This window comes from Amphibalanus amphitrite, unplaced genomic scaffold (genome assembly GCF_019059575.1).
Source record: "Amphibalanus amphitrite isolate SeventyFive unplaced genomic scaffold, NRLGWU_Aamphi_draft 000248F_arrow, whole genome shotgun sequence".
NCBI lineage: Eukaryota > Metazoa > Arthropoda > Thecostraca > Balanomorpha > Balanidae > Amphibalanus > Amphibalanus amphitrite.
In genome coordinates, this window is record NW_024881743.1 from 232,602 (window position 1) to 255,176 (window position 22,575).

General features: G+C 49.2%; 2 protein-coding genes across 8 annotated transcripts; both read left to right on the forward strand.

Annotated features, from left to right (window-relative positions):
- The first annotated feature begins 458 nt into the window (after positions 1–458).
- Positions 459–6,545, forward strand: LOC122386362 (protein canopy homolog 2-like). Its single transcript, XM_043375506.1, has 4 exons — positions 459–838; positions 1,488–1,600; positions 4,934–5,137; positions 5,426–6,545. The coding sequence occupies exons 1-4, from the start codon at positions 748–750 to the stop codon at positions 5,558–5,560; spliced, it is 543 nt and encodes a 180-aa protein (XP_043231441.1). The 5' UTR covers positions 459–747; the 3' UTR covers positions 5,561–6,545.
- Positions 6,546–7,377: 832 nt separating this feature from the next.
- Positions 7,378–17,008, forward strand: LOC122386363 (tRNA (guanine-N(7)-)-methyltransferase-like). Of its 7 annotated transcripts, none has more exons than XM_043375510.1 (7): positions 7,378–7,409; positions 8,971–9,049; positions 9,284–9,426; positions 10,204–10,388; positions 10,887–11,000; positions 11,285–11,386; positions 14,901–15,312. In XM_043375510.1, the coding sequence occupies exons 2-7, from the start codon at positions 8,973–8,975 to the stop codon at positions 15,099–15,101; spliced, it is 822 nt and encodes a 273-aa protein (XP_043231445.1). In that variant the 5' UTR covers positions 7,378–7,409; positions 8,971–8,972; the 3' UTR covers positions 15,102–15,312. The 7 variants fall into 7 exon arrangements, with proteins under 7 accessions (XP_043231445.1, XP_043231442.1, XP_043231444.1 ...); XM_043375507.1 differs by having other exon boundaries at positions 7,404–7,509; positions 14,901–15,307; XM_043375509.1 differs by lacking the exon at positions 7,378–7,409 and adding an exon at positions 7,428–7,489 and having other exon boundaries at positions 14,901–15,310.
- Positions 17,009–22,575: the final 5,567 nt, after the last annotated feature.

The following is a 22,575-nucleotide window of genomic DNA, read 5'->3' on the forward strand; positions in this document are numbered from 1 at the left end:
AGACAAAACCGTCGATAAAAGTGAAATTCGTCGAATTGTGTTCAATAGCGTTGTGAGCGAGTTATAAGCCGTACGCTGAGCCATTGAGCGCTGGCAATTGTCAGAGTGGCCTGGCAACGCGAAATCAGAATGCATAAGCTAGCTGCTGACGTCCATTTTAGAACACTATGTAGTGCACATAATTGAGCGTGCTGCGCCAGTCAAAAATCAATTCATTGCTCTAGAAACCGCGATGTTTTTCATTCCTCTTTTCATTTGAACAAAAAGCTTATGTCAAAGTTTTGATGTTAATTTACCTTAATTAAAAATAAAGAATGATATTAAAGGCAAATACGAAACTTTTTTGTGAAGCAAGCATCAGAGTCGTCTATTGTTTACTTTTGATAGGACGACAAATGTCACGCAGTAGTTACAAAAGCAGCTCATGACATTTCCTCTAGCGTTATGCCACGTATTTATTTTGTTTTTGTCAATGATTGGTCAATAAAACCGTTTAGAATTTTGCGTTGGGTGGCATTCGGTCCTCGCTTTTCGTTGACAAATGTCTCAGGCCTAGGGCTTCAGGCCTAGGATCAAGCTCTTTTCAAAAGGCCCTCATTTGAAACCAGTCTCAGCCCGGAAAGGTTCTGTTGTGGGGTTGAGCATACCATAGATTCAAGACAAGTCAAGTCCCAGTCTTCTATTTCCAATTTACAGTGAAGGAACCACGTTGTCGCATCGCCTCTACTCTTCAGAATTTATATTAGGATGCTGGCTATTTCATTACTTCCTGTTCTTTTGATGGTTTTGAGCATACAAAAAGGTTATGCTGCTTTTGATGATGACCTCAACTGTATGGGTAAGTTGCTCTGAGAGAATGAAAATCAAAGTTATTAAATTAAAGTATGTTCCATATCATCTATCAAGCTTGTGGTCAAAGCTGTTTCGGCATTTATCTTCGTTCAATAATTTGAGACAAGCGTATAAGTCACACACTGCAGTGCTTTCAGCTGGACAGTTGGACTGCAAGCTTGGATCCTATGGAACAGACTAAAGCATGCATCTCAGCTAAGAATAAGATCTGTAAGAATGGTTTTCACTCAAATGCAAATGGCTGAATTAAGAGAGACAGGCTTCTACTGCCTTGTGAGTTTTGATATCATTGATGTCTATTTTTGTGATGTTTTTTTTAAACTAGGAATTCCACACTGTTGTGGCTGGTTGACCAGGACTTTGCGTGATACCTGCTGTCTTAAAAATATTTTTATTTTTCACTTTTGTGCTTGAGGTCAGAGTCAGAGTCAGTCAGAGGCGCAAGGCATTGGTGAGCAACTGGATACCTACTCTGGCCTTTGATGAGCATTTCAATTTAGATGGTGGGACTGTCAGTTAATGTTGATTTTTACTAGAAACTCAAGTTATTTCAATGATGATAGTAATCATGATAATTGATTTCTTCAGTCATTTGAGTGATTTAATGTTAAATCTGATATGAACCTCATTTCCAGTTTGTGAAGTGATAGTAAATGAACTGGAGAAAGGTATAGCTGCAGTGGATCCGAAGAAAGTAATTGATCTTGGTGGAAGACTGGAAGCAGATGGCTCTAGAAAAATCATCAAGGTGGGTCACTGTGACAACTCAAATATTAAAGGGTCAAAATAATTTCTGGTGAAATTATGTGGGAAAACTATCAGTGGTGGTAAGTCACTGGCATGGCCATGTAGGACAGCTAGGAAATATTGAAGTTTATCTGGCATAGCAGGGAGTAATTTGAACATTTAAATTAATATAACCCTCGCCCGTATTGTTTTTTTTTTCCAGCCGCGAACGTAATGGGCGTTGGAACCCCCCTCCCTCGCTGTTTCGCCCCTGCTATAGAGCTTCGAGCTATAGAGCTTCGCGGAAAAAACGAGCGTGCTGCCCGTGACGAGAGGAAGCCGATGATACCCAATTTTAACACGCGCAGTGGAATGAGGGGGCGGGGGTGGATTTCGCCCATCCCTCCAGTTTTTCGACAATAACTCGCGCCGAAAACATAATATCAATTTGAAATTTTGGCTACTTGTCCACAATTGAATTGCGGATCTTCTCGTGCAAGAAATAAGAAAATCGGTTCACAACTTTTCCAGTAATAGCGGTGTAAAGTCAAACATCCTGCCGCCGCGGCGGCGCGACTGCCGGCGCGGCCGTTACGCGCCGCCTGAATTGTAGACTGTGCCGGGGCCGGGGCCGGGTTCCGTTTTTGCATCGCGCCGGCGCTCGCCGCTCCTTACCGCTGATTACATTTGATTCGCGTCAAATTTTGTGAGAAGACTAAGAAATGTACAGGCAATCTTATGGTCAAAAAAGTTTGAAACTCGGCTTGTGAAAACTTGAGTTATGAGCGTGTAAACACAAAATTTTGTGTCAAGTGAAATCACAATTATTGTGATTGCCGCGTTTCCCGCGTCGGCCGATCCCGCTTCAGCCGGCGACATCTTACTCTTAGCAGGCTTCTAACTGCCATATTTATTGTTAGATTTAACTAGAAATTCATCATACGTACTCACAAATGTATGTTCTTTCGTATAGTGAAAGAAAAAAGAAAATCGGCCGGTAACTTTTTGAGTTATCGGCGTGTAAACGCAAAAAAGTCGCTCATACGGCAGATTTGACCAAATTTGACCTCATTTGACCTTGAAGATATGACCTAGGGTCATGAAATTCACACACAACAGAGTTCCTCAGGGCCCCCACCTACCCACAAAATTTCGTCTTTCTAGCTCCAGTGGAAGCCGAGATATTAGGGGGGGGGGCGACAAGTTGTGGCCCCCCTAATATCTCGGCTTCGACAACTTCGACAACTTCGACCCTTCCTCTGGGTGTAGTACTCGCAACCCTTCCACTGCGCGTGTTAAGGTCTTAGGCATGGGTGGAGAATGTTTTAGAAAGTTACCCCGGCCGGCGACCAATAGTCGGAAAGACGGTATGCTCACATTGTTGTTAACGGTCATCATAAGCAAACCCCTATTCTGACCCATGGAAATGGAATATTGGATGTTGTGTTTCTTAAAGGATGAGCGTATCGTATCCGACATTGGATCCGACATCGTATAATGTTGAGTTTTACAGAGAAAATGGAACGTTCGAACCAAAGCACTAAAATGGGTCACTGACATCCAGTTACGCAACTTTCTTCAATGTTGGGCAGCTCAAACTCCTATAAGACAAACAGGGGGGTCGATCCAGGGATATCGACCGGTCCCAGTCTCGTCAGTCGCTATAAGAGCGCTGAACTACGCGTGGCGAGAGCACGCGTCCCGGTTACGACAATCCGAGTTCGAAGCATGATGGACGCTCGGTGTTTATGAGCATCCTGACGGCTACACTATAAACGTTAACGGGTATGGTTGCGGTTGGTGGCACTGGCAGGCCAGTCGAAGGCAGTGAGGTCAAGCATTGGTTCGGAAAAAAGTGCGCCGAAGGCGCGCCAAATTTTCGAAACTGAACCCGATTTGAGAGCAGTCTTGGCATTGGCGACCACACGCGGGTCCCAACTCCTGGGGTTGGAGCTTATGGTATGTTAGTAAATAGTTACCTGATTTGCTATATTACGGCCATGGCAGTGAACATTTGAAGAACGAGTTTTCTTTTCTGGTTTGGAGACAGCTTCTAGGATTTACAAGAGTCGAAAAGTTACCCCGGCCGCGCCGGGGTAGGCTGAAAGTTACCCCGGCCACGGCCGGGGTGGCCGGGGCAGGTTCTCCACCCATGGTCTTAGGTCATTGGTTGACCTTCCAGGTCAGGTCAATGATCCAAAAATCGGTAAAATCGGGACCTGTTAGAACGTCGTAAAGTGTGGCTGCTATGTTTTTGTTTTGTTTTTATGCTTATCACGAATACCATGTCAGTTTTGATCACAGATGATGTCTTCATGCATTTAGGCCAAGTCGGGTCAGGTCAGGTCAACCAGTAGGGGTCCTGCCGGGTATTCGTAGTACGTGACAACTGACAACCGCCTCTGACAGCTTCGTAGCATCTTACGAAGGCACCAAAACTACTTTAAAAGTGTTCAAATGGCTGTTAAATTCGAATTTAGCTAAAAAAAAACTAGCCTAGAAACATAAAATTCGAAAAAGTGAACCAAGGTCATTAGAGGTCAGTGACCTGACCTGAACTTCACGTGACCTTGACATCCACCTTAATGCATGGGAGGGACCAACATCATATCACATGTTTGGGCGCTTGAAACTACGAAGACTACAAACGCGCGGCTAATGCGAGCCGACATACGCCGAATCGCGATTCCGGCCAAACATGGTCTCGAGAAATAGGTCATAGGCCAAAGATCATCTGGGTCAGGGACCAGGGTCATGAAATTTTCAGGGTAGGTGTGAAATTGATTACCGCGACTCGCGAGGGTACTGAAAGATTCGTCACGATCGGCCGCTTTTTACGCGAGTTATTCGCGAAAAAAATCGAGAGGGTCCGTTCGACCCCCCCCCCCCCACATACGGGCCTGGGTTAACATACATGACCTCGCGGCTCACCTGACCTCATCAAACAGTCCACAAGTGGTTACAATGTCACACAACATAGGATAAATTTGAAGTACACTACGGAGTGCAGAAGTTACCAACTGTACCTATTTTTGTTTGTTCCTTGTTGCTGTGCCTTCGAAGGATGCAAAAGTGGACTAAACCGGTGAGGGTTAAGTGTGAAGGGTGGTGGTCCGATCGTGACTCGAGGCGGGGAAGGGGTGTGCTTCCCCTCGTACCTGATAAAGGCTATTTTGTAACATTTTTTATGTTTATACTTACTGCAATGCTCATTGCTCACTAGGTACATAATTTTATCAGATATGGTTTGTGATCTCAGATCTCAGGTAAACTTAGCAGTTTTAGCAAGTTGCCTTATGGTATAAATAACGAGATGTGCGTGCTAATGCCATGGCCATTTCGCTGCTGTCAACAGAAGCAGTACCGGAGATCAGAGGTTCACCTCGGTGAGCTCCTGGAGGGCGTGTGTGAGAAGATGGACGACTACGCCCAGGGCCACTGGAAGGACACCGGCGCCAAGGACCTGCTGCCCATCATCGTCGACGGAGCAATGAACCCGAGGATGTCAGAGTTCGAACTGCTCCAGGACTCCAACCTCAACAGGGGAATCAAGGACTATGTGCGTTATTATGCTGTTTTCTTGCCCTCCCTATGTACATCACTTGTTTGACTTTGTTAATCCATTTTGTTGCTTGCTTTTTGTATTCTTAGTCACCTTTTCATAATTTATTCGTAATAGAGCTCCTAATCTTATCTCATCGAAGAACTCTTAATAGAGTTCTTCGTTCGCCACCCCTTCTTCATCCCATCATCGTGCGAAGACACGGCGAGCCACATTGCCCCCTTTGACCTAGCCGTCCACGACTCTGTGCTGGTGCCTCACGAGCCGTCCCTCCCCGTGCCGCAGTGTCAGACGATCGTGGAGGAGCAGGAGGACGAGCTCATGGCCTTCCTGGCCAAGGAGCACGAAAACGCCAGCCACCAATTCTGCTTCCACGAAACCAGCATCTGCTCCCATCACAGTCACAAGGAAGAGCTGTGATGAGGGCTGAAACTCGACCTCTGCGGTTTTGTAGTTGGGCTGCGGGGCTACAGGCTGTCGGCACTCCCGGTGTCTTTTGGCATGTACCGGGTTTGTGCTATTGGGGACTCATTGCCGTCCAGTTCTTTGGGTATTATGGTGTTGGGATGGGTGGCTGGGGTGCCCGGGAGGTCACGAATGTTCAGTGTGCTACGTCTTCCACATCGAATTGTTTTGTTATAATTTTACCGTACGGAATATTATTCAACGTGCAGGCGTGTCTTCGGATGTGACATATATCTTATGATATTTGGGGTGTCGGGACTTGCGCTGACGTTTTCTGAAACCTTTTGATGAACGATGCACATTGCACAGTGCACATAATCTCTTTTTGAAACTTGTTTTGTTTTAGGTAGTTTTGTTTGATTTGCACTGTTTGGATTGGACCACTTTTTTATTTTATAAACTTGCTTCTGAGTCACTACGTTCTATGAAAATGCGTAACATGAATAAGAGGTAGGGGCATAGTCGGAAATTTGCCTCTTTTATGACTCATGCGTGATGTGTATTTTATTTGATTATTTGAATGTTGTTCTTGCTGCAATTTGGATCATTTGTGCATATTTTTATGCGTGATTTGTCTTCCACCATCCCCATGATTCTTCGACAATGGCAGAGTGCACTGCCTACCGTCTTCCACAGCTTATTCTATCGATAGAACCAGTGGTGGTACTGTCTCGCTGCTATTGATTTATGTATCTACACAAGTGTTCCACTGCTCCAAATACGTCCCACGTGACAAAGTTTCAGCGCTGTCGGGAAACATCTGTGCTCGAGACCCCCACGCTAGGGACCACAGTGACATGCACTTCATGTAAGGGGCTGTGGTGACGCACGTGCCTTTGTCGTTGATCGCTTGATGTCGGAACGTTTGTTGTGTTGGGGAGAGGTACCTATAACATGGCTCGCACAATACAGAGCGGCGAGTGCCGTCACATTGAGAGCACCACTTGGTTTGGAAATGCCCTGATCTGTGGAAATTCTTCCCAAGGACCAGGGCTGCGGAGTCGATGGATTTTCGGCGACTCCGACTCCGACTCCGACTCCGGTTTCCAAAAACCAGCTCCGACTCTGACTCCGACTCCGGGCAGAATAGTCGACTCCGACCGACTCCAACTCCCGACTCCGACTCCGCAGACCTAGCAGGGCTGCGGAGTCGACATATTTTCGGTGACTCCGACTCCGACTCCGGCTCGGGTTTCTAAAATCGACTCCGACTCCGACTCCGGTCACAACTGTCGACTCCGACCGACTCCGACTCCGACTCCGACTCCGACTCCGACTCCGCAGCCCTGCCAAGGACACGAAAATCGTGGCATGGGTGGGCTTGGAGTTTGGACGTTGGCGTGAAAATATTTTCAGCTGTTATACTGACGGGTGCTGGCGCCTGCCGCCCATAAGCAGATGGCTAGCCTGGGGGTGAACTCTTAATTGTCATGGATTACTCATTGTTCTTGTTACATATAGGTACTCTGCTTGTCACTTTCAGTTATCCATGTCATTGCTGTTGCAAGGACAGGCCACTCGGCCCCGAGAACGGTCACCTCCACTGCTCACCGTGCAATGCGTGAGCATGGCCCGATGGGAGCCGCTCAAGTGATGATGGTGGTGGCCGCCCAACATAAAACGGGGATTCGAGATCATAAGGCAGGACGAAGATCGGAGTCCATGGGCTAAAAGACTAGCAATGCATCATGGGAAAATATGGCTGAAGCCCGTACGTCTATTGGAGTTTGGGTAGTATTTTTTAGTGGCCCTTTCCTACCGAATATATGCACATTTATGACGCAGCTGTAGCATTTACAGCGAAGTATAACATGTGTTTTGTTCAAATTATAAGATAAATTAAATAAAAAGGACATAGGGGCTGTGTCCGCCTCAGGTCCTCAGGTCGGTGAGCACTTCCAAGAGTACGTACAATATTCCTGTAGATAAGTATTCCTGCATTTTTGGTCAATTTTACTGTTTTGAGCACACCACAACCATGGGTGATGGGAGCATCTTCCCAGCCAAGCAATTTCACCCCGCGTTCGATGTCTCTCGGACGACGAAGATTCTACGCTGTCCGGCCAATCACGTTTCATAACCGCAGCCGAGCCCCCGCTGACCTCGAGCGGGGTTGGCCGGACGACGTCAACGTAGAATCTTCGTCGTCCGAGAGACATCGAACGCGGGGTCAATGATTTCAACTTGCTTTGGCTAAAGTTGAAGCCCGTTTCAGTTTTGCATGGGCCTTAGTCTTACTAACTAGGTACTGGATAAAATCAGCTGGCGACGCACGATAGCTATGTTATTTATTGATATAAATAAGGTAGGAGATTGACAGGAACATGAACACGTAAAATGGCACTCGTAGAAAATTAAAGGATATTTAGTTATTTGTATCTGGCATTGATATATAACAAGCTCTGGTAGTGCCACCATACTGTGTCAGCTGGCGAGTTTTCCAGAAAATAGTATGGCCCGTTCTGCCCTGGTAAGTTGAAGTGGTAACTCTGACATGCCAGATTTGGGCCGGTGTAAACGGAACGCCGTTGGAACAGGGAGGTTTGGGTTGATATGGCTTAATTCTGCTGCCAGTGCCGGCATGAAATAAATCCTAGCCCATGATTCTGGTTAATAACCCTTTGCCGTATGTAGCGCTCCCGCTCCTGGCTCCGGAGTTTGGGTTGTTATGGTTTCGAACCGCCAAGTCTGGCTCAAGTCCAGCAACCGGCTCCCTGCCATAAGACGTGATGTTCGGGAGAGGCGCTGTGGGGCATATTTTGCAACCACAGCAGTGTGCGTCCTTGAATTACCCCAAGAATACATGTTGTCAGACTATAGGACATAGGTAGCCTACAGAATCTAACAAGTTACAACCTACAGTAATTTGAAATAATGTTACAAAATGCCACAATTTGTATTGAGGTCTCAAAATATGCACCCTCTATTTACCTCCACAAACCTTCACCCTGCCACGCCGTGCTATGGCCAGGTCTGGGCTCTGGCTGGCCAGTGGCTAGTCATAGCTGCTCTGTCATATAGTGGCTGAAGTCTGATTGTAGTGAGGGCGAGCTCTGGGATCATGTGTCAGCTCCAGTAGAGCTCCAGACCTTGCCCATGTTTTGGCAGGAGTAAGTGCCAGAGCTAGCCAGAGTACAACCAGATATGGCCCAAATCAATTTTACTGGCTGGTACCAAGATGCCTACCTTGACTTTTGAGCACCATTCAGGTCACCCCATTTGGTAGCAGATGGGAAACTGGATAGGCTTGAGGCCTTGAAGCCTTGAAGAAGCCTTATAGCCTGCATCTTAATTTTTTTTCCTGAGTTTTTCAATGTTTTGTGAGATAATCTAGCAATAGCTGGACATATTTTTCTCTGTTTCAGAAATGGCTGCCCTCCCACAGAAACGTTTCTACAGACAAAGGGCTCACTCGAACCCAATAGCTGACCACTGCTTTGACTAGTAAGTAGCAATATTATGGGGATAATAATGATATAGTCGAGAGTTTCAAGTTGGACATAATCAGTAATATTTGTCGTCTATGTAGTAGAGCCTCATGTGCCAATGCCATAAGAAAATATTTGCTGGTAATGTAACTTCAGATGAAGTTGTTGTCTTGCAGTGTTCAAAATGCTGAACTGGCTTTACAATTTACATCCATCTTCTTAACACAACCTGTGCTTGCTGCTGTTTCAGTCCAGTGTCTCCAGATGCCATGGACTGGTCGCCATACTTTCCACACTATTTTGGCAAGGACTGCACTGCCAGTGACCAGGCGGAAAAGCAACAACATCTGGTGCGGTTCGCCGACATTGGGTGTGGATATGGCGGACTGCTAGGTGAGTGTTTGACTGAGCGAATTGGTCTCTCGAACCTCTGACTGCCCACCCCAGTAGTTCAGTGGCATTGTCCGTCCTTTGAGATGGCCGGTAGTAAAACCCATATCGGTATGGAAAATCGGCCAACGTCATTTGTTCCTGGCGCTTATAGCTTTCGGTAAGAGTTGTTGTAGAAAAACACGGAACAAATAGTGCATGGACGAGTTTCGAATGTTAAATCTTCATCAGCATGACATAATCAAAAAGAAAACAAGATATCCAAACAAGATATCCAACAAGATAAGAAAATAAGATCGTGATGATGTTATGATGATGAAGATTTCACAATCGAAACGCGCCCACGCACTATTTGTTCCGTGCTTTTCTACTTGTCTCTATCAATATACAAGAGTTGTGTCACATGCCAGATGAAGTCAGTGAGTGAGTGTTACATGAAGTTGTGTGCAGATGTCTGTTAACAATCACTGATCGACTTGTAAGGTCTGCGGTGCGGTGTGCTAATTATTTCTCGATCGGGTGGTATTGGTCAGTGGTAGAATTTACGCAGCTCCGCGTAGGATGGCTGCAACCCTTGAGAATCCGCTCAATGCACTCGTTTGAAAAAGTGGCTGCCACTAGGCACTAACGGGGCATATTCATCCACTGGGTCAACTCAATGAAGGGATGAACTTGTTTTCGTTGCTAATTAACTCGCTGTCTCGTTGAATTCATGTCGCCATTGTCTCACTGAAGTTAATACATTATCGGTTCGTCTCACAAAGCGGGCGTGTTGCGCAGTTCGGCTGTCGACCATGTTTCCCGAGGTGCTGATGCTGGGGATGGAGATCCGCGTCAAAGTGTCCGACTACGTCTCAGACCGGATCACGGCTCTGCGGGCCCAGCACCCGGGCCAGTACCAGAACGTGGCCTGCCTCCGCTCCAACGCCATGAAGTACCTCCCCAACTTCTTCAGAAAGGGACAGGTGGGTACATGTAGCCGATGGAGTATATTAGGAGCAAAGCTAAAAGTAAGAAAATGTTTGATGGTGGGTTATTTAAATAGGAACCGACGTAGTTTTATTGAATGACTACTACATTACTTATCACTGAACCGTGGCAATTTATCAGCTATTGTCGAGGGTTTAAACGTGTACACTGTACTCTTGCTTGTGAAGGATCTTTTTTATATTCCATCTGAGCCATGAATGTGTCATTCAAATGTTTGGGGTGATGAGGTCAGAATCCGTAGTAATCATGTTTCCATATTTTTATTTTCAGAAGCTATGGCCCAGCCCAGCGACTGGTCGGGAAATGTATCGCGAACAGGCTTAGTTGAATAAATGCTGTCACTTTTGTCATTTTTAGCTGTTGGTCGCTGTCCCATCCGATTGCTAGTGGCCAATTACACTACGTGATCCGATTTCCACCCGCTGAATGCTCCACTCTAATGAATGAATGTTGATGAATGTTCCTCTCCACAGCTGACCAAGATGTTCTTCCTGTTCCCCGATCCACACTTCAAGAAGGCCAAGCACAAGTGGCGCATCATCAGCCCGACTCTACTCAGTGAATACGCCTACGCTCTGCAGGAAGGGGTGAGCACTAACTTTATTGTTAAGTACGGCTCGATGAGCGGATAGTTGGCTCATCTGGATCGGGTTCGCTTCTGGTTCATGGTGTCGTTTATAAGTTTTGCATCTCCGACACGGGGATGATAAAGGACCCGTGCACCTCTGACCCTGGGCATTGTTTATGACTGACTGAGACTGACTGAGAGTACGGTGTATGACCTAGCTGTGCCCCTCTGACCAAGGGTACCGCGATGACCTTTACCCCTCTGACCAGCGTATCGTTTCTGACCTGCGCCCCTCTGACCCAGGGTATGGTGTACACTGTGACGGACGTCAAGGACCTGCACGAGTGGATGGCCAAGCACCTGGAGGAGCACCCCCTCTTCCAGAGGATTGCTGACGAGGAACTGGTGAGTGTTCCATTGGTTGGCTGCAGTCGTGGCATTGGCTGCTGTCTTAGCGTACATAGCTCCGTAGCTTTAGTGCTTCGCTGTAGTGTAGATGTAAGTAGATCCATCTGTAGACTGTAAAATAGCATAGCAGTGCTGTAGCATAGGTTTATGGGCAAGCGTTTCTGTGGTCACTGCATTTTAGTGGTAAAGTTACTAAAAGCTAAGTCGTAAAGGGCGACGGAGTCAACCCTAGCTGCCCTGATTGTGACTGGTAGTCGGCTCTGGTCTCCAGTGGTAGCCTGTATCGATCCGAACTCTAAATGGCGATGGTCTCGGAGTCGGGTCGGGTCCTTCGTGTCTCCGTTTACCTGGATTGTGGCGCCGAAAGTTTGTGACAATAAGCTAGCGTAGGGCTTTCACGAATGAGGGTTCAAATGCCAATATCTTTAATCTTTATCCTCCGTTTTAGGAGTTAGGGTGAAAGAATCAGATTCATCGTCTTTTTCTTCTCTGTCGTGTTTTTCCTTATTTTCGCATTTTCTATTGTTTTGGTGGAAGGAAAAATAGGGTAGTGAGCCTAAAATGAGTATAGTTTTACATTATCAGTTAAATATATTCAAAACTAGAAAGGGTGTGAATAATGGCTATATGGGACATTGACATTACGTGTTCTGACTACGACGTCCTATGTGGCACAACGGTGTCAGACGAGCGGTTGTTCTGTAATAATTGCATCTTCTGACCAATGTCGGCTATACTCATTTTTTGCTCCTTCGCAAAAAATGAGTACAGTTGTTTCAACGCTCTATTGTGCCTAATCTGCTGGATTTGCGACGCTGAAATTCGCCTGGAACGTGGATATGAAATCGGTGTTGCTAACAATATAAGTATTGAAATGTAAAAAAAATCAAGAAAATGTATTACCGGTCGTTTCAATTTATTAAGACACATAGATGACTTGAGCAGACAACAACAAACACAACCGACAATGGCCACAACACCAACCACGGTCACAGTGGCGTGGCGAACGGGCACCGCCACATTTCCAAAAGCCTGCGTGAGCTTTACCCCCTCTACTTCGATCGAGTCGTCAGTTTGGTCACTTTTCGCTTCGCGGATGGCTTCTCGATCTTGTGCGACGAAGACCGCTTCTTTCCCTTCTCTTCGCGTTTCTTGGAGAGTTTCCTGTCCTGCTGTGACGACGGAGACTTCTTCCCTTTCTCTGCGCGCTTCGCCGCCTCCAGCTCGAGCCTCTGCAGAGAAGACTCTGACGTCAAGACCTCGCCGCTCTTGTTTTGAACTCGGCTGCGGCGTTTCGTCTTGTTGGCCAGGGCCGCCTTCGTCTCACTTGACTGTTCCGGACTGAGAACACTGAGCACAGCATCCTGGAGCGCCTCATCAGGTGACGGGATGTCATCACGTGACGTGCTCCCGGGTCCCACCATCCGGCTGCGAACCTTCTCAGCGTCGACTGGGAACAGACCCGAGCCGCGGAATCCGGCCACGGCGTGGACCGGATCCAGTTCCTTCCACAGCTGGGAGATGAGAGTCGGGAACACCGACTTGTCGACAGCGACGAGTCGTGACTCACGCTGCCACCGCTTCAGGATTTGCGCACAGGCGACCTTGACCGGCTTGAACACGGCGACGTCGAGGGGCTGGATGGCGTGACTGGTGTGTGGCGGAAGACATACCACCGTGATGTTGTTGTCCTTCGCAAGCGCTGCTGTCCAATACGTCATGTGGGATCCGTGACCGTCATAGACGAGCACTGTGGGCTGACCATCATGCTTCTTGGTGATCTCTGGGACGAAGATGGTCTGGAACCAGCTCTCGAATATGTTGCCCTCCATCCAGCCTGACGGTGTCGTCCCATAGGCCGTTCCTGGCGGTCCGCCACGCATCCACGAGTCAAAGGGCTCACGTTTGGCCTTGTAGACGACGAAGGGTGGGAAGTAGTTTCCAGTGGCGTTCACGCAGAAGAGGACGCTGTATGTCGCCTTACCACAGCTGGCCGTCTTCAGGTAGGCGTCACGGGACTTGCTGGGGACGATGACCCTTGTCGAGCGCGGATCGGTCGAGAGTCCCGTCTCATCGAGGTTGTAGATGTTGTCCGGCTTGTCCTCGAGTCCCAGGTCGACGAGCACCCCGTTGTACATGGAGAAGAAGGCGCCAACCACTTCCTCTGTCAGAGACTTGGCACGAGTGATGGTGAGGATCTCCGGTTTGCGCGACGCGAGGACACCGGCGTGACGAGCCTTGAAACGTGACAGCCAGAAGCGGGTGGGCCTGTTGTCCTTCCACTGCGTCTCTCTGCCGAGGTTGTTCAGGAACTGCTGGACCAGATCGCAGATGTCACTGGTGTCCAGTGGAAATGCTTGGCGGGCGAGGTAAGCGAGGATTTCCACCAGCTTGTCCTCTTCGGTCCTCGTCAGCACCGTCGGTCGCCCAGAGCCAGTGGAGCCGGTGACGTTGATGCCGAAGATGTGACGGCGGAGCGTCTCGTACGGCACGCCGGTGTCCTTGGCTGCCTTGTAGACGGTGAATCCATCCGCGACGAGCTTCTTCGCTCTGCCCAGATCTTCCTCCGTGTATTTCGGCATGACGATTGGTGCCACCTGACAAAAAAGAGGTCATTGTTTAATAATTCGTGCCAGGAATGTGCGCATTTACACCAGTGCTTTTGAATCAATGACGACGATACTCGGCAGGCAGAGGCCCGCAGCTCAGGTCGGCAGGTCCTTCAGCAGGTCCCGTATGACCAAACATTACCCAATATATCAAGAGTTCTGAGGGCATACTAAATTGCGAACCGCTACAAACCAGAATGATTACCTGATATTTTTTTTTTTAAAGTTGAAATCAGATTGTAAGCAATACACAACAAATTATCACTGAAGGAGAATCTAAGACTAATGCCATTCAAAACTCACCAGTTTTTGCCGTATGCCAGCAGGACACGCGCACGAGACGACGATCAGTGCAAAAAGGACGCGAAAAGCTCAGCCGACCCTCGGAGTCACCTCTGTCGCCGGAAACGCCTCCTGATTGGTCGAGCCGGTGCTGGTCACGTGACAGGTCACAGTGCCATTTCCGGTGACTCCCGATTGGTGGAGAGGGCACTGGTGGTCGCAGATCACATGACGTCACATCCGGTTGTACGGTATTTCGCCAAAATGGCCAGGAGTAGATAAAGCAATTAATGTCACCGCTTAACTATAAAAAAATAAAATAATAATAAAAAATAAAGGAAAATGAAAAAGAAAAAAAAGATCAGTGACTGAAGCTCAAGCAAATGAGAATCGACCGAAACGAGTTCCAACGCTTACCGTATCGCGCTTACAAATACGCTGCAGCGTCAGTCATTGTGGCCATCGAAGATGGCCGGTAGATCGTAATCATAACCAAAATAATCCCGGAAATGTCTTTGGGGGCGATATTTAGCAGGCGGTGGAGTAGCCATGCTCAAATTCACACTTTCCATACTATACTCATTTTTTGCAACACTTTATGCACGGCTTCGTCGACCAAGCCCTGGCACGCGCTCCACTGGCACGTCTGCAGCGCACGGGCTGGCTGCGCGATGGGACCAAAGCTCTGCGCGGTCTCTGCGGTCGGCACAAGATCCGCAGATCTCACCTGTGGTCTGCGACGCCTCCCGCCACCAGATGCCGATGGACCTTCAAGATCGACCTCTTCAGCCGCACCGACCGTGAGCTACCACCACACGTAGTGAACGCCATGTTTGAGGAGGTCCTGGCCGACACCAGCAGTGAGCTCCCACAGCCCCTCGTCGTCCTGGCCACTGACGGTTCTGTCACCACAAGCGCCCCAAGATCGGGATGGGGGTGTGTGATGAGGGAGTCAGACGGCAGCCTGCAGACCCACCGTGGAGGCTGTAACCTTCGCCTCTCTAGCATGAGGGCTGAGCTGGAGGCCATCTTCCGCGGTCTGGATCTTGCCAGAAGCGCCCACCCTGATCTAGCCGCATGCATCATCTGCACCGACTCTCAGTCTCTCCTGCGCAAACTAGAGAGCGGATCGGCTCCTCCGGAGTGGCACGACCTACCTCAACAAGTCGTATGGGTATACTGCCCAGGGCACGCCGGAGTCCAACTGAACGACAGAGCCGATCACCTGGCTGGCAGCGGTTCTGCTTCCGACTACCTGGAGCTCGGGACGCAGGACATCCAACTCATCATACGGGATCGACAGCTGAGCAGCCGCGACGACGGGTCGTGGGAGGAGAAGAGGATGAGCGAGAGAGGCCTGCAGCGGGGTTGGGTGGCGAAATCCACCTCCCGTGGCCGCGATGCCCACACGATGTGCCAGCTGGCCACAGGCACTCTCTCCCGAGCGGCGCTGACCAGGGTGTTCCAGCTAGGAGGAGCAGAGGCTGCTTGGGGCCAACTATTGGGCCTCCGCCGGCTAACGACGCTGCCGCTCGACCAGTAAGACCAGTAAGTAAGTATGGAACTATACTCATTTTATAGAAATTTATAAATGCTAAAATTTTTGCATTACGCTTTCGAATTTTCGATTATTTTTTACGGCTGCCAGCAAGCTCAGTGCATGAGACAAACAGCTGAAAAGGTAAAATTATTTCAGCAGTGCACATATTTTCACCAGGCTTCACTTTTTAGCATGTACTTTTTGTGACATTTTTGAAAAAAGCATTCAATCATTTTTCAGACCAAAGTCGCTTGACATTTGGCGATGGACGTATTTGCAACTGTTGCAGTAAACCTTCGGACGCACTGTGTATTTTTTTCTTATTTTTGTTCAAAATAACTTTGGCGTAATGCACATTTTCCAAAACTATACTCATTTTTTGCGTATACTCATTTTAGGCTCACTACCCTATTCGGTGCGGTGATTCCCTAGCATTGTTATGTGTTACTCGAGAAAAATCGGGATATTTGGAAATATTCAACGACTAAGATGCATCTGAGCCGTTTGGTGATTGATTTTTAATCGGTTCCACAGTCTCCATACGTTCCTTGGGTCCGCCATTCAACTCTGTTGTCCTGTACGATTCTACTGTCCATCTCTCCAAGAAGATGTCCTTTGATTGAATATCCAAACGGAGCAGCTATTGCTGTAATTGGCGCTGCCTCCATCCAAGTCATGTCGGCCCAGTTTTCCATACACCCCACCGTCCAGGGTGCATTCCACCTCATTGCGCCAGTGCAGCCGGTCGGCCGGACTCTAGCGGTATCGTTCGTTCCAGAGCGGCGACCCGGTGGTGCCCCAGCTGTACGACAGCTCCGAGGAGGGTCAGAAGGTGACCAGAAACAGCGGCGACAAGTTCCTGGCCGTATTCCGGCGTATCCCGGATCCGTACTCTGAAAACAGCTGACGGCCGACACCAGCGGGCGGCAGCGCAGTGTACGCTCCGGACGGTGCTGACGAGGCGCTGCTGTCCCGGACCCTGACTCGGGGAAACAGCTGACAGCCTGCACCGGGGCGGCAGCACAGTCGGCGCTCCGAACTGAAGGGAGCGCTGCTGTCCACTGCAATAACAGGGACCGATGTGCCGCTGTGTTGTACGCGACTTGTTTTACGCACTGTTTGATGTGCATCCTGTTCATATTGACTTTGTTGATATGTGGGAACGATAAGAAAGTATTCGTTTGAACAGGATTTGTTTCGACGACACAACAAAATCTTTTGCAGACCAAAAGCGAGCAACAGCAGTGGTAATGAACGATTTTGGCATTTGACATCGTAGCATATCCGGTGTCTGTTCGGCAGGATCCGGATTGTTTCCTAATTGAAAAGATGCGTTTGGTAATCCGTTCCGCTTCGGTAATAATGCACATTGCACCCTTGTATAACATGCTCATTGTTCAATTCTCGCTCTACAGTATCGATAAAACTGTCTACAGGCTACAGCTGTTTTAGCATCATTGAAGTTAAAAAAGATCAGTCCCATGCTCATTTAGCAGAGTATCATGATAGTTTTGAAACTAGACCGCTTGGAAGAAATTAACGACACATTGCGTAATCACGATGGATTGCATCATGCTCCACACGCTGGTTAACCAAACCAGCCAACCTACTCTAATCTGGCAAACCGCAACGTAACCAGCAGAGTCGTGCAGAGTGTTGCATCCAAACCTACCACACTTGTTTCACCGTGATGGAAGTGAACTGATTGAGCCAGTCCCAATTTACGCGATCCTCTGCCACAACCTGCCACTAAGTCACGCCGACTCGCAGTTTGTTTGTCGCGGTTCGCTGAGATTCATTACCTGAGCTCACGACCGTCGGCATAGGCTTAAGTAGTCACCTGTCACTGCTAAGGCTGTGACTCCTAACTCCTAAGCAATGTCGGGGCGAAGGGCCTCCTCTGCTTACTTGATGCTCTGTGGATCTGTGGATACGCTGCAGGTGCCAGCCGGCTGATCAAACCTATCATTCGGTAGTAATATTGGCAGTAATTTGGCATGGCTCTTTCCTTTCAGCTAGTCGACATCGCTTGTCATTTGTACTGATTTTTTTCTAACGTTTTTTTTTTGTAACGCGGCATCGTGTGCAATGCCTTTCGATAAAAAAAGCATTGGGCGGCTATGTGGGCACAGTACATCTGCAAACTAGGGCACCGCCAGTCACTACCCGACCCGTTCCTCCCCCTTTCATCTTTCTGCGTATCGGCCGGATGGACTGTGTCTCTCGCACATCGTATCTGCCATCCGTGTTCCGTCCACTCCAGCACACTCAGCACCACTTGCTTCCGCAAACCCAGCTGGGTGGTATTCAGAGGGTGGTCCTCAGCCGACACCGGTGGCTTCTATGCACAGGTGTCTCGTATCGCCCGGCGTCCGCCGCCTGCCGGATGTGCTCCCAAAGCTCCACACGGTCGGCAGGTGGCACGTGTCCACGGAGAGAAACACCTAGCAGTGGCGGCGAGCGGCACTTCGTTCTGTCTATTTAAGATTCGCTATTCACGATCTGCCACTTTACCCCGTCCCCCCGTCCTTTCGTAATATTTATAAATAGGATGGTGTCATTTATTCACACGGACGAGGAAGTGGCGCTGGGGTGAGTCTGGGATGGGCTGAGTGATCTAGTCGGTCTGCCGGTGCCGGTTTATTTTGTCTATCGCCGGCGACGGTGGGGGTCTGGAATCAGACGGAAAACGGTACCGCGCGCCGGCAGGTCCTTCCTGGTGTGCAGTGTGGGATGTATAATAGGGTTAGGGTGTCGGGACGTGTCGAGACTGTCTGTACTGACTCGAGCGGCCGTACAGCGATGGTCAGTGGGGGCTTTCCCCTGCCACATGCACTCTGCACTGCAACCCGCCCCGCGGAGGATGCTGGGTGGTCGGCCTGACGGGATGGGCCAGTGCCGGTGGGGTTTGTAACTTTGTGACCCCGATTTGGGTCGCGGCACGGTGGTGGAATGGTCCCAGACCCTGTGCCACGTGGCTGTGCGGGTAACGGCGACGAGCAGCGGTGGCAGTTTTAGACGGGCGTGCCGTAATGTTCATGTTCAGATCAGAGCACCGTCCATAATTGCCGATCAGTTTGACTGAAATGGTGAAATGAAGGTCTGAAGGAACACTTTGCACGACTGTTAACCCTCGCACGACCAGGCCATTTCTCATAACACGAACGACCAGGGGGGGGGGGGTTGTTACGACCCCCCCTGGCGTTTCGAAACGGAAGGTCGTAGAGCTTAGCGGAAAAAACCAACGGATTGCTCTCAACGAGATCTCGCGATTGGTGGTATATTTTTTGGTCCTAGGTCAACATTTGACCTACTTATGACCGGTCAAAGGTCAAATTTTCCGAAAAAAATCAAACTTTTTCAACTTTCCGCGGCGATTGCGGCAAAACGGTGGGAGATATCGACTTGAAACCTTCACTATCGTGTTCCTTGATCAATTCTCTATCGTTTGGTATGTATTTCGTTTCCCTAGCTCTAAAAATGGCGCGTTGGGAGCGCCGGAAGTCGGCAAGGTCACAGTCGGCGGCAGAAATTCGAAAAATCAAAATTTAAATTTTTGAAATCTGATTGTATTTTTGTATTTGGGAGGTCCATTTACTCCCTATAGAAGCTAATATTGCTGCATATTCCCATTGAGGTGACAAGAATTAGCAAAATAGTGGTTCGGGCGCTTTTCAAAAATAGTACCGGACGCTGTTCCTCTTGTGACGTCATAGCTCCGTGACCTGACCTGACCCGGTCAATTTTCTTGCACCACACGATAGCCAATGCTTGCCCCAACATGCATGGGAAGTTTCATCATGATCCATCAAACAATGTGGGTATCACCGGCAGAAAACCTAGGGATTCGGCGCACACGTTTGGTAACTGTCGGCCGGAGGCTGTACCTCTTATGACGTCATAACTCCGTGACCTGACATGACCCGATCAATTTTTTCGGCAAAAGATGCGCAAAGGTTGTCCCAGAGGGTATTGAAAATTTCAGCCCGCTACGACAAGCCGTTTAGCGTGCACTTCGAAAAAACCTCAGGGGGGGGGTTGATACAACCCCCCCCCCCCCCTAGGCGTTCTAGGGTTAACTTGTATTCAAGCCGTGAAGATTGTTTGCGTGAAAGTATATTCACGTTATATCTTGCAGCCACATTTTTTTTAGCATCGGCCTGATACTGCAGTCCATGAATATTCGGTAATAGTAACGATATACCCCGCTGTTCCGTATGTGTCACAGCTGAGGTACTAATGCTGATACCAACCAGTATAACGCCTTATGGGGCGACTAACGGAGCGAGCGAGAGGGTGGGCCTTGCACGTGCGAAATTTCGAGGGGGTACCTCCAACTGACTTGTGCACGGCACCCTACTAACCGGTCTCTAGCGATGTGCCAAATTTGAGCACAATCGGCCCAGCCGTTCTCGAGATCTGGAAGCGGCACCCTGCACGTGCGCACGTGCAAAATGGGTCCCAACTGACTTGTGCACGGCACCCTACTAACTGGTCCCTAACCGTGTACCAAATTTGAGCGCCATCGGTCCAGCCGTTCTCGAGATCTGGAAACGACCCCTGCACGTGCGCACGTGCAGCAGCACCCCAACCTTAACACATGCAGATGAATCATCTGATGGAGACCTAACTGGGTACCGAGTTTCAATTCAATCGGCCCAACCGTTGTGCCGTTATTGAGGTTGCAATTTTGGGGGTTCTTAAAAAATGTCCAACTTTACCACGCGCCACGTGCGGTGGTTGGCAAGAACGCATGGTGGCCATCACACCACAGAACTTTTACGTCCAAGTGACATTCAGTAAAGAAGACCGCTTGTCAATCGGATGTCCCGTTCCTAAGATATTAGCTTTTGAAGAGCGTCCCCACGGCCGGCCGGCCGGCCGGCCGGCCGGCCGCTCATACTCAGAAATTTCCGTTAATCTAAGGAAAGACTACGCTCGCTTCGCTCGCTCCGTAACTACTAATTGCAGGAAACCGTCTCCACCTCTCCAATCATGACGTTGTAGTCGCCGGCATCGTGACAATGGGCTGAGCTCCTCGGGTTGATGGCGGGCCTCGACTGTTGAGGATAACGTAGCGGATACCATTGAAAATCGTTTGATTGCCGGGAAAGGTCACAGTGTGACTAATCCAGTGTCGTGAGCACGGTATTTGTGTTGGTCACTCGATAAGTGTGTATAGTAGAGCCTTTGTTTCCTGTCTGGCGTCGTTACAAGTCCGGATAGTGAAGTCAGCATGCTGGGGGTTGATCGGTCGGGGAGGGGTGGGCGATTGCCTCGTGAAATGTATAGTCTACTACAGAATGATGTTCCACTTTTCACTGGCAGTTATTTGCCTGGAGTGGTAGGCTGTGCCGCATCACACGGTCTGAGTTCACAAATTATAGCTTTGTCCCAATGCTCACAATCGACACTTAATTGCGTGATAAACGGCACAACTTAGCGCTCCGGTCAACTGATAGCTTCTGAGGAGTGGAACATCTTTCTGTAGTCGACTATACACAGATGTGAGATATCTCGCATGATATGAGATGTCGCAACAACTTTCGATTGCGACCAGTGTTTTCGCCACACGATGCGGGTATGACATTCAAATCTGATTCAGCGCTGACAGTTCCAGTGACGTCACCCCATCAATATCAGCGGGTTTATTATCTCAGAACGGCGCGGAAGCTGCAGACAATATCTGTACCAGCAGAACGTATCGGGCTGACACTCAGCCTGTCACCGACAGACGCCCCCGATCCTGCGCGTGTTTTTGTTATGGCCACAAATTGTCAGGCTCATTTGTCTTTCAAGCATCGATATGTTGCTCTGTACCGACTATCAGGGACTTGACTACCATGCTAGCGGGAGGTAGACCCCGCAGGTATCGGTGCCCAGGCAAGGGGAGAAGGTGCAATGTGCACAGGGCATCTTGCCTCGGTATTTTCCCGAGTAAGCGTAAAACGTGTTCCTGGACCCTATATTCTCGTACAAGCCGCACCGGCTCCTTCCCGTTAGACGGTCAGGCGATGATAATAAGGTAACTTGTATGGTGGGACCCGAGTCGAATGACATAAAAACTACCTGGGTGAGCTCCTGCAAACGGTTAGTTATCACTGGACGTTTTTATCACACTGTGTTGTTTCATTCAACTGTAATTTGAAGGTAAACTTTGGTCGTTTGTCACACTTTTGTTCGCCGAGGGTTTGAAGTTGTCGCTACGCGGTATCCGTTGGACACGTCTCTGCAGTGTGAATTAAAAATACCCATGGACTGTCGCTCAGTCCAAGAGACCATTAGGTGTCAACAGCTCATTTTTCGTTGTTCTCCTCGGTCACACACCCAGCAGCGTCGTGCAGCCTTTTTAGCCGACACCTCGCAATGGCACCATTTTCCTAGGGTGTTACAGCGCACAATATCCGCCCCGGAACGATTGTGTGCGCCGGAACAAACCCCCATTAGCAACACCTTCCTGCGAACGGAGCTCTGGGCCGGCCGACCGGCCGCGCCCGCCCCTCCCAGCCTGGCTGATCTCAGCGCACCACACAGTGGGTGACTGCGGAGCACTCCATGCCACTTTCTCGGCCCGTCGGCACCCGCGCACCGCCGCCGCTGGAGCCGGGGCCTTGCACGGGCTGCATTGGACACTTTCATCTTCTGTCGGTGGTCTCGCCTGACTGACCCGGCGTCACAGATCTGAAGTCAGTGTCGCTGCGATTCGCATGAGATCCGCGGAGTCACTGCTTCTCAACCGTGCGATCTTGACAGCT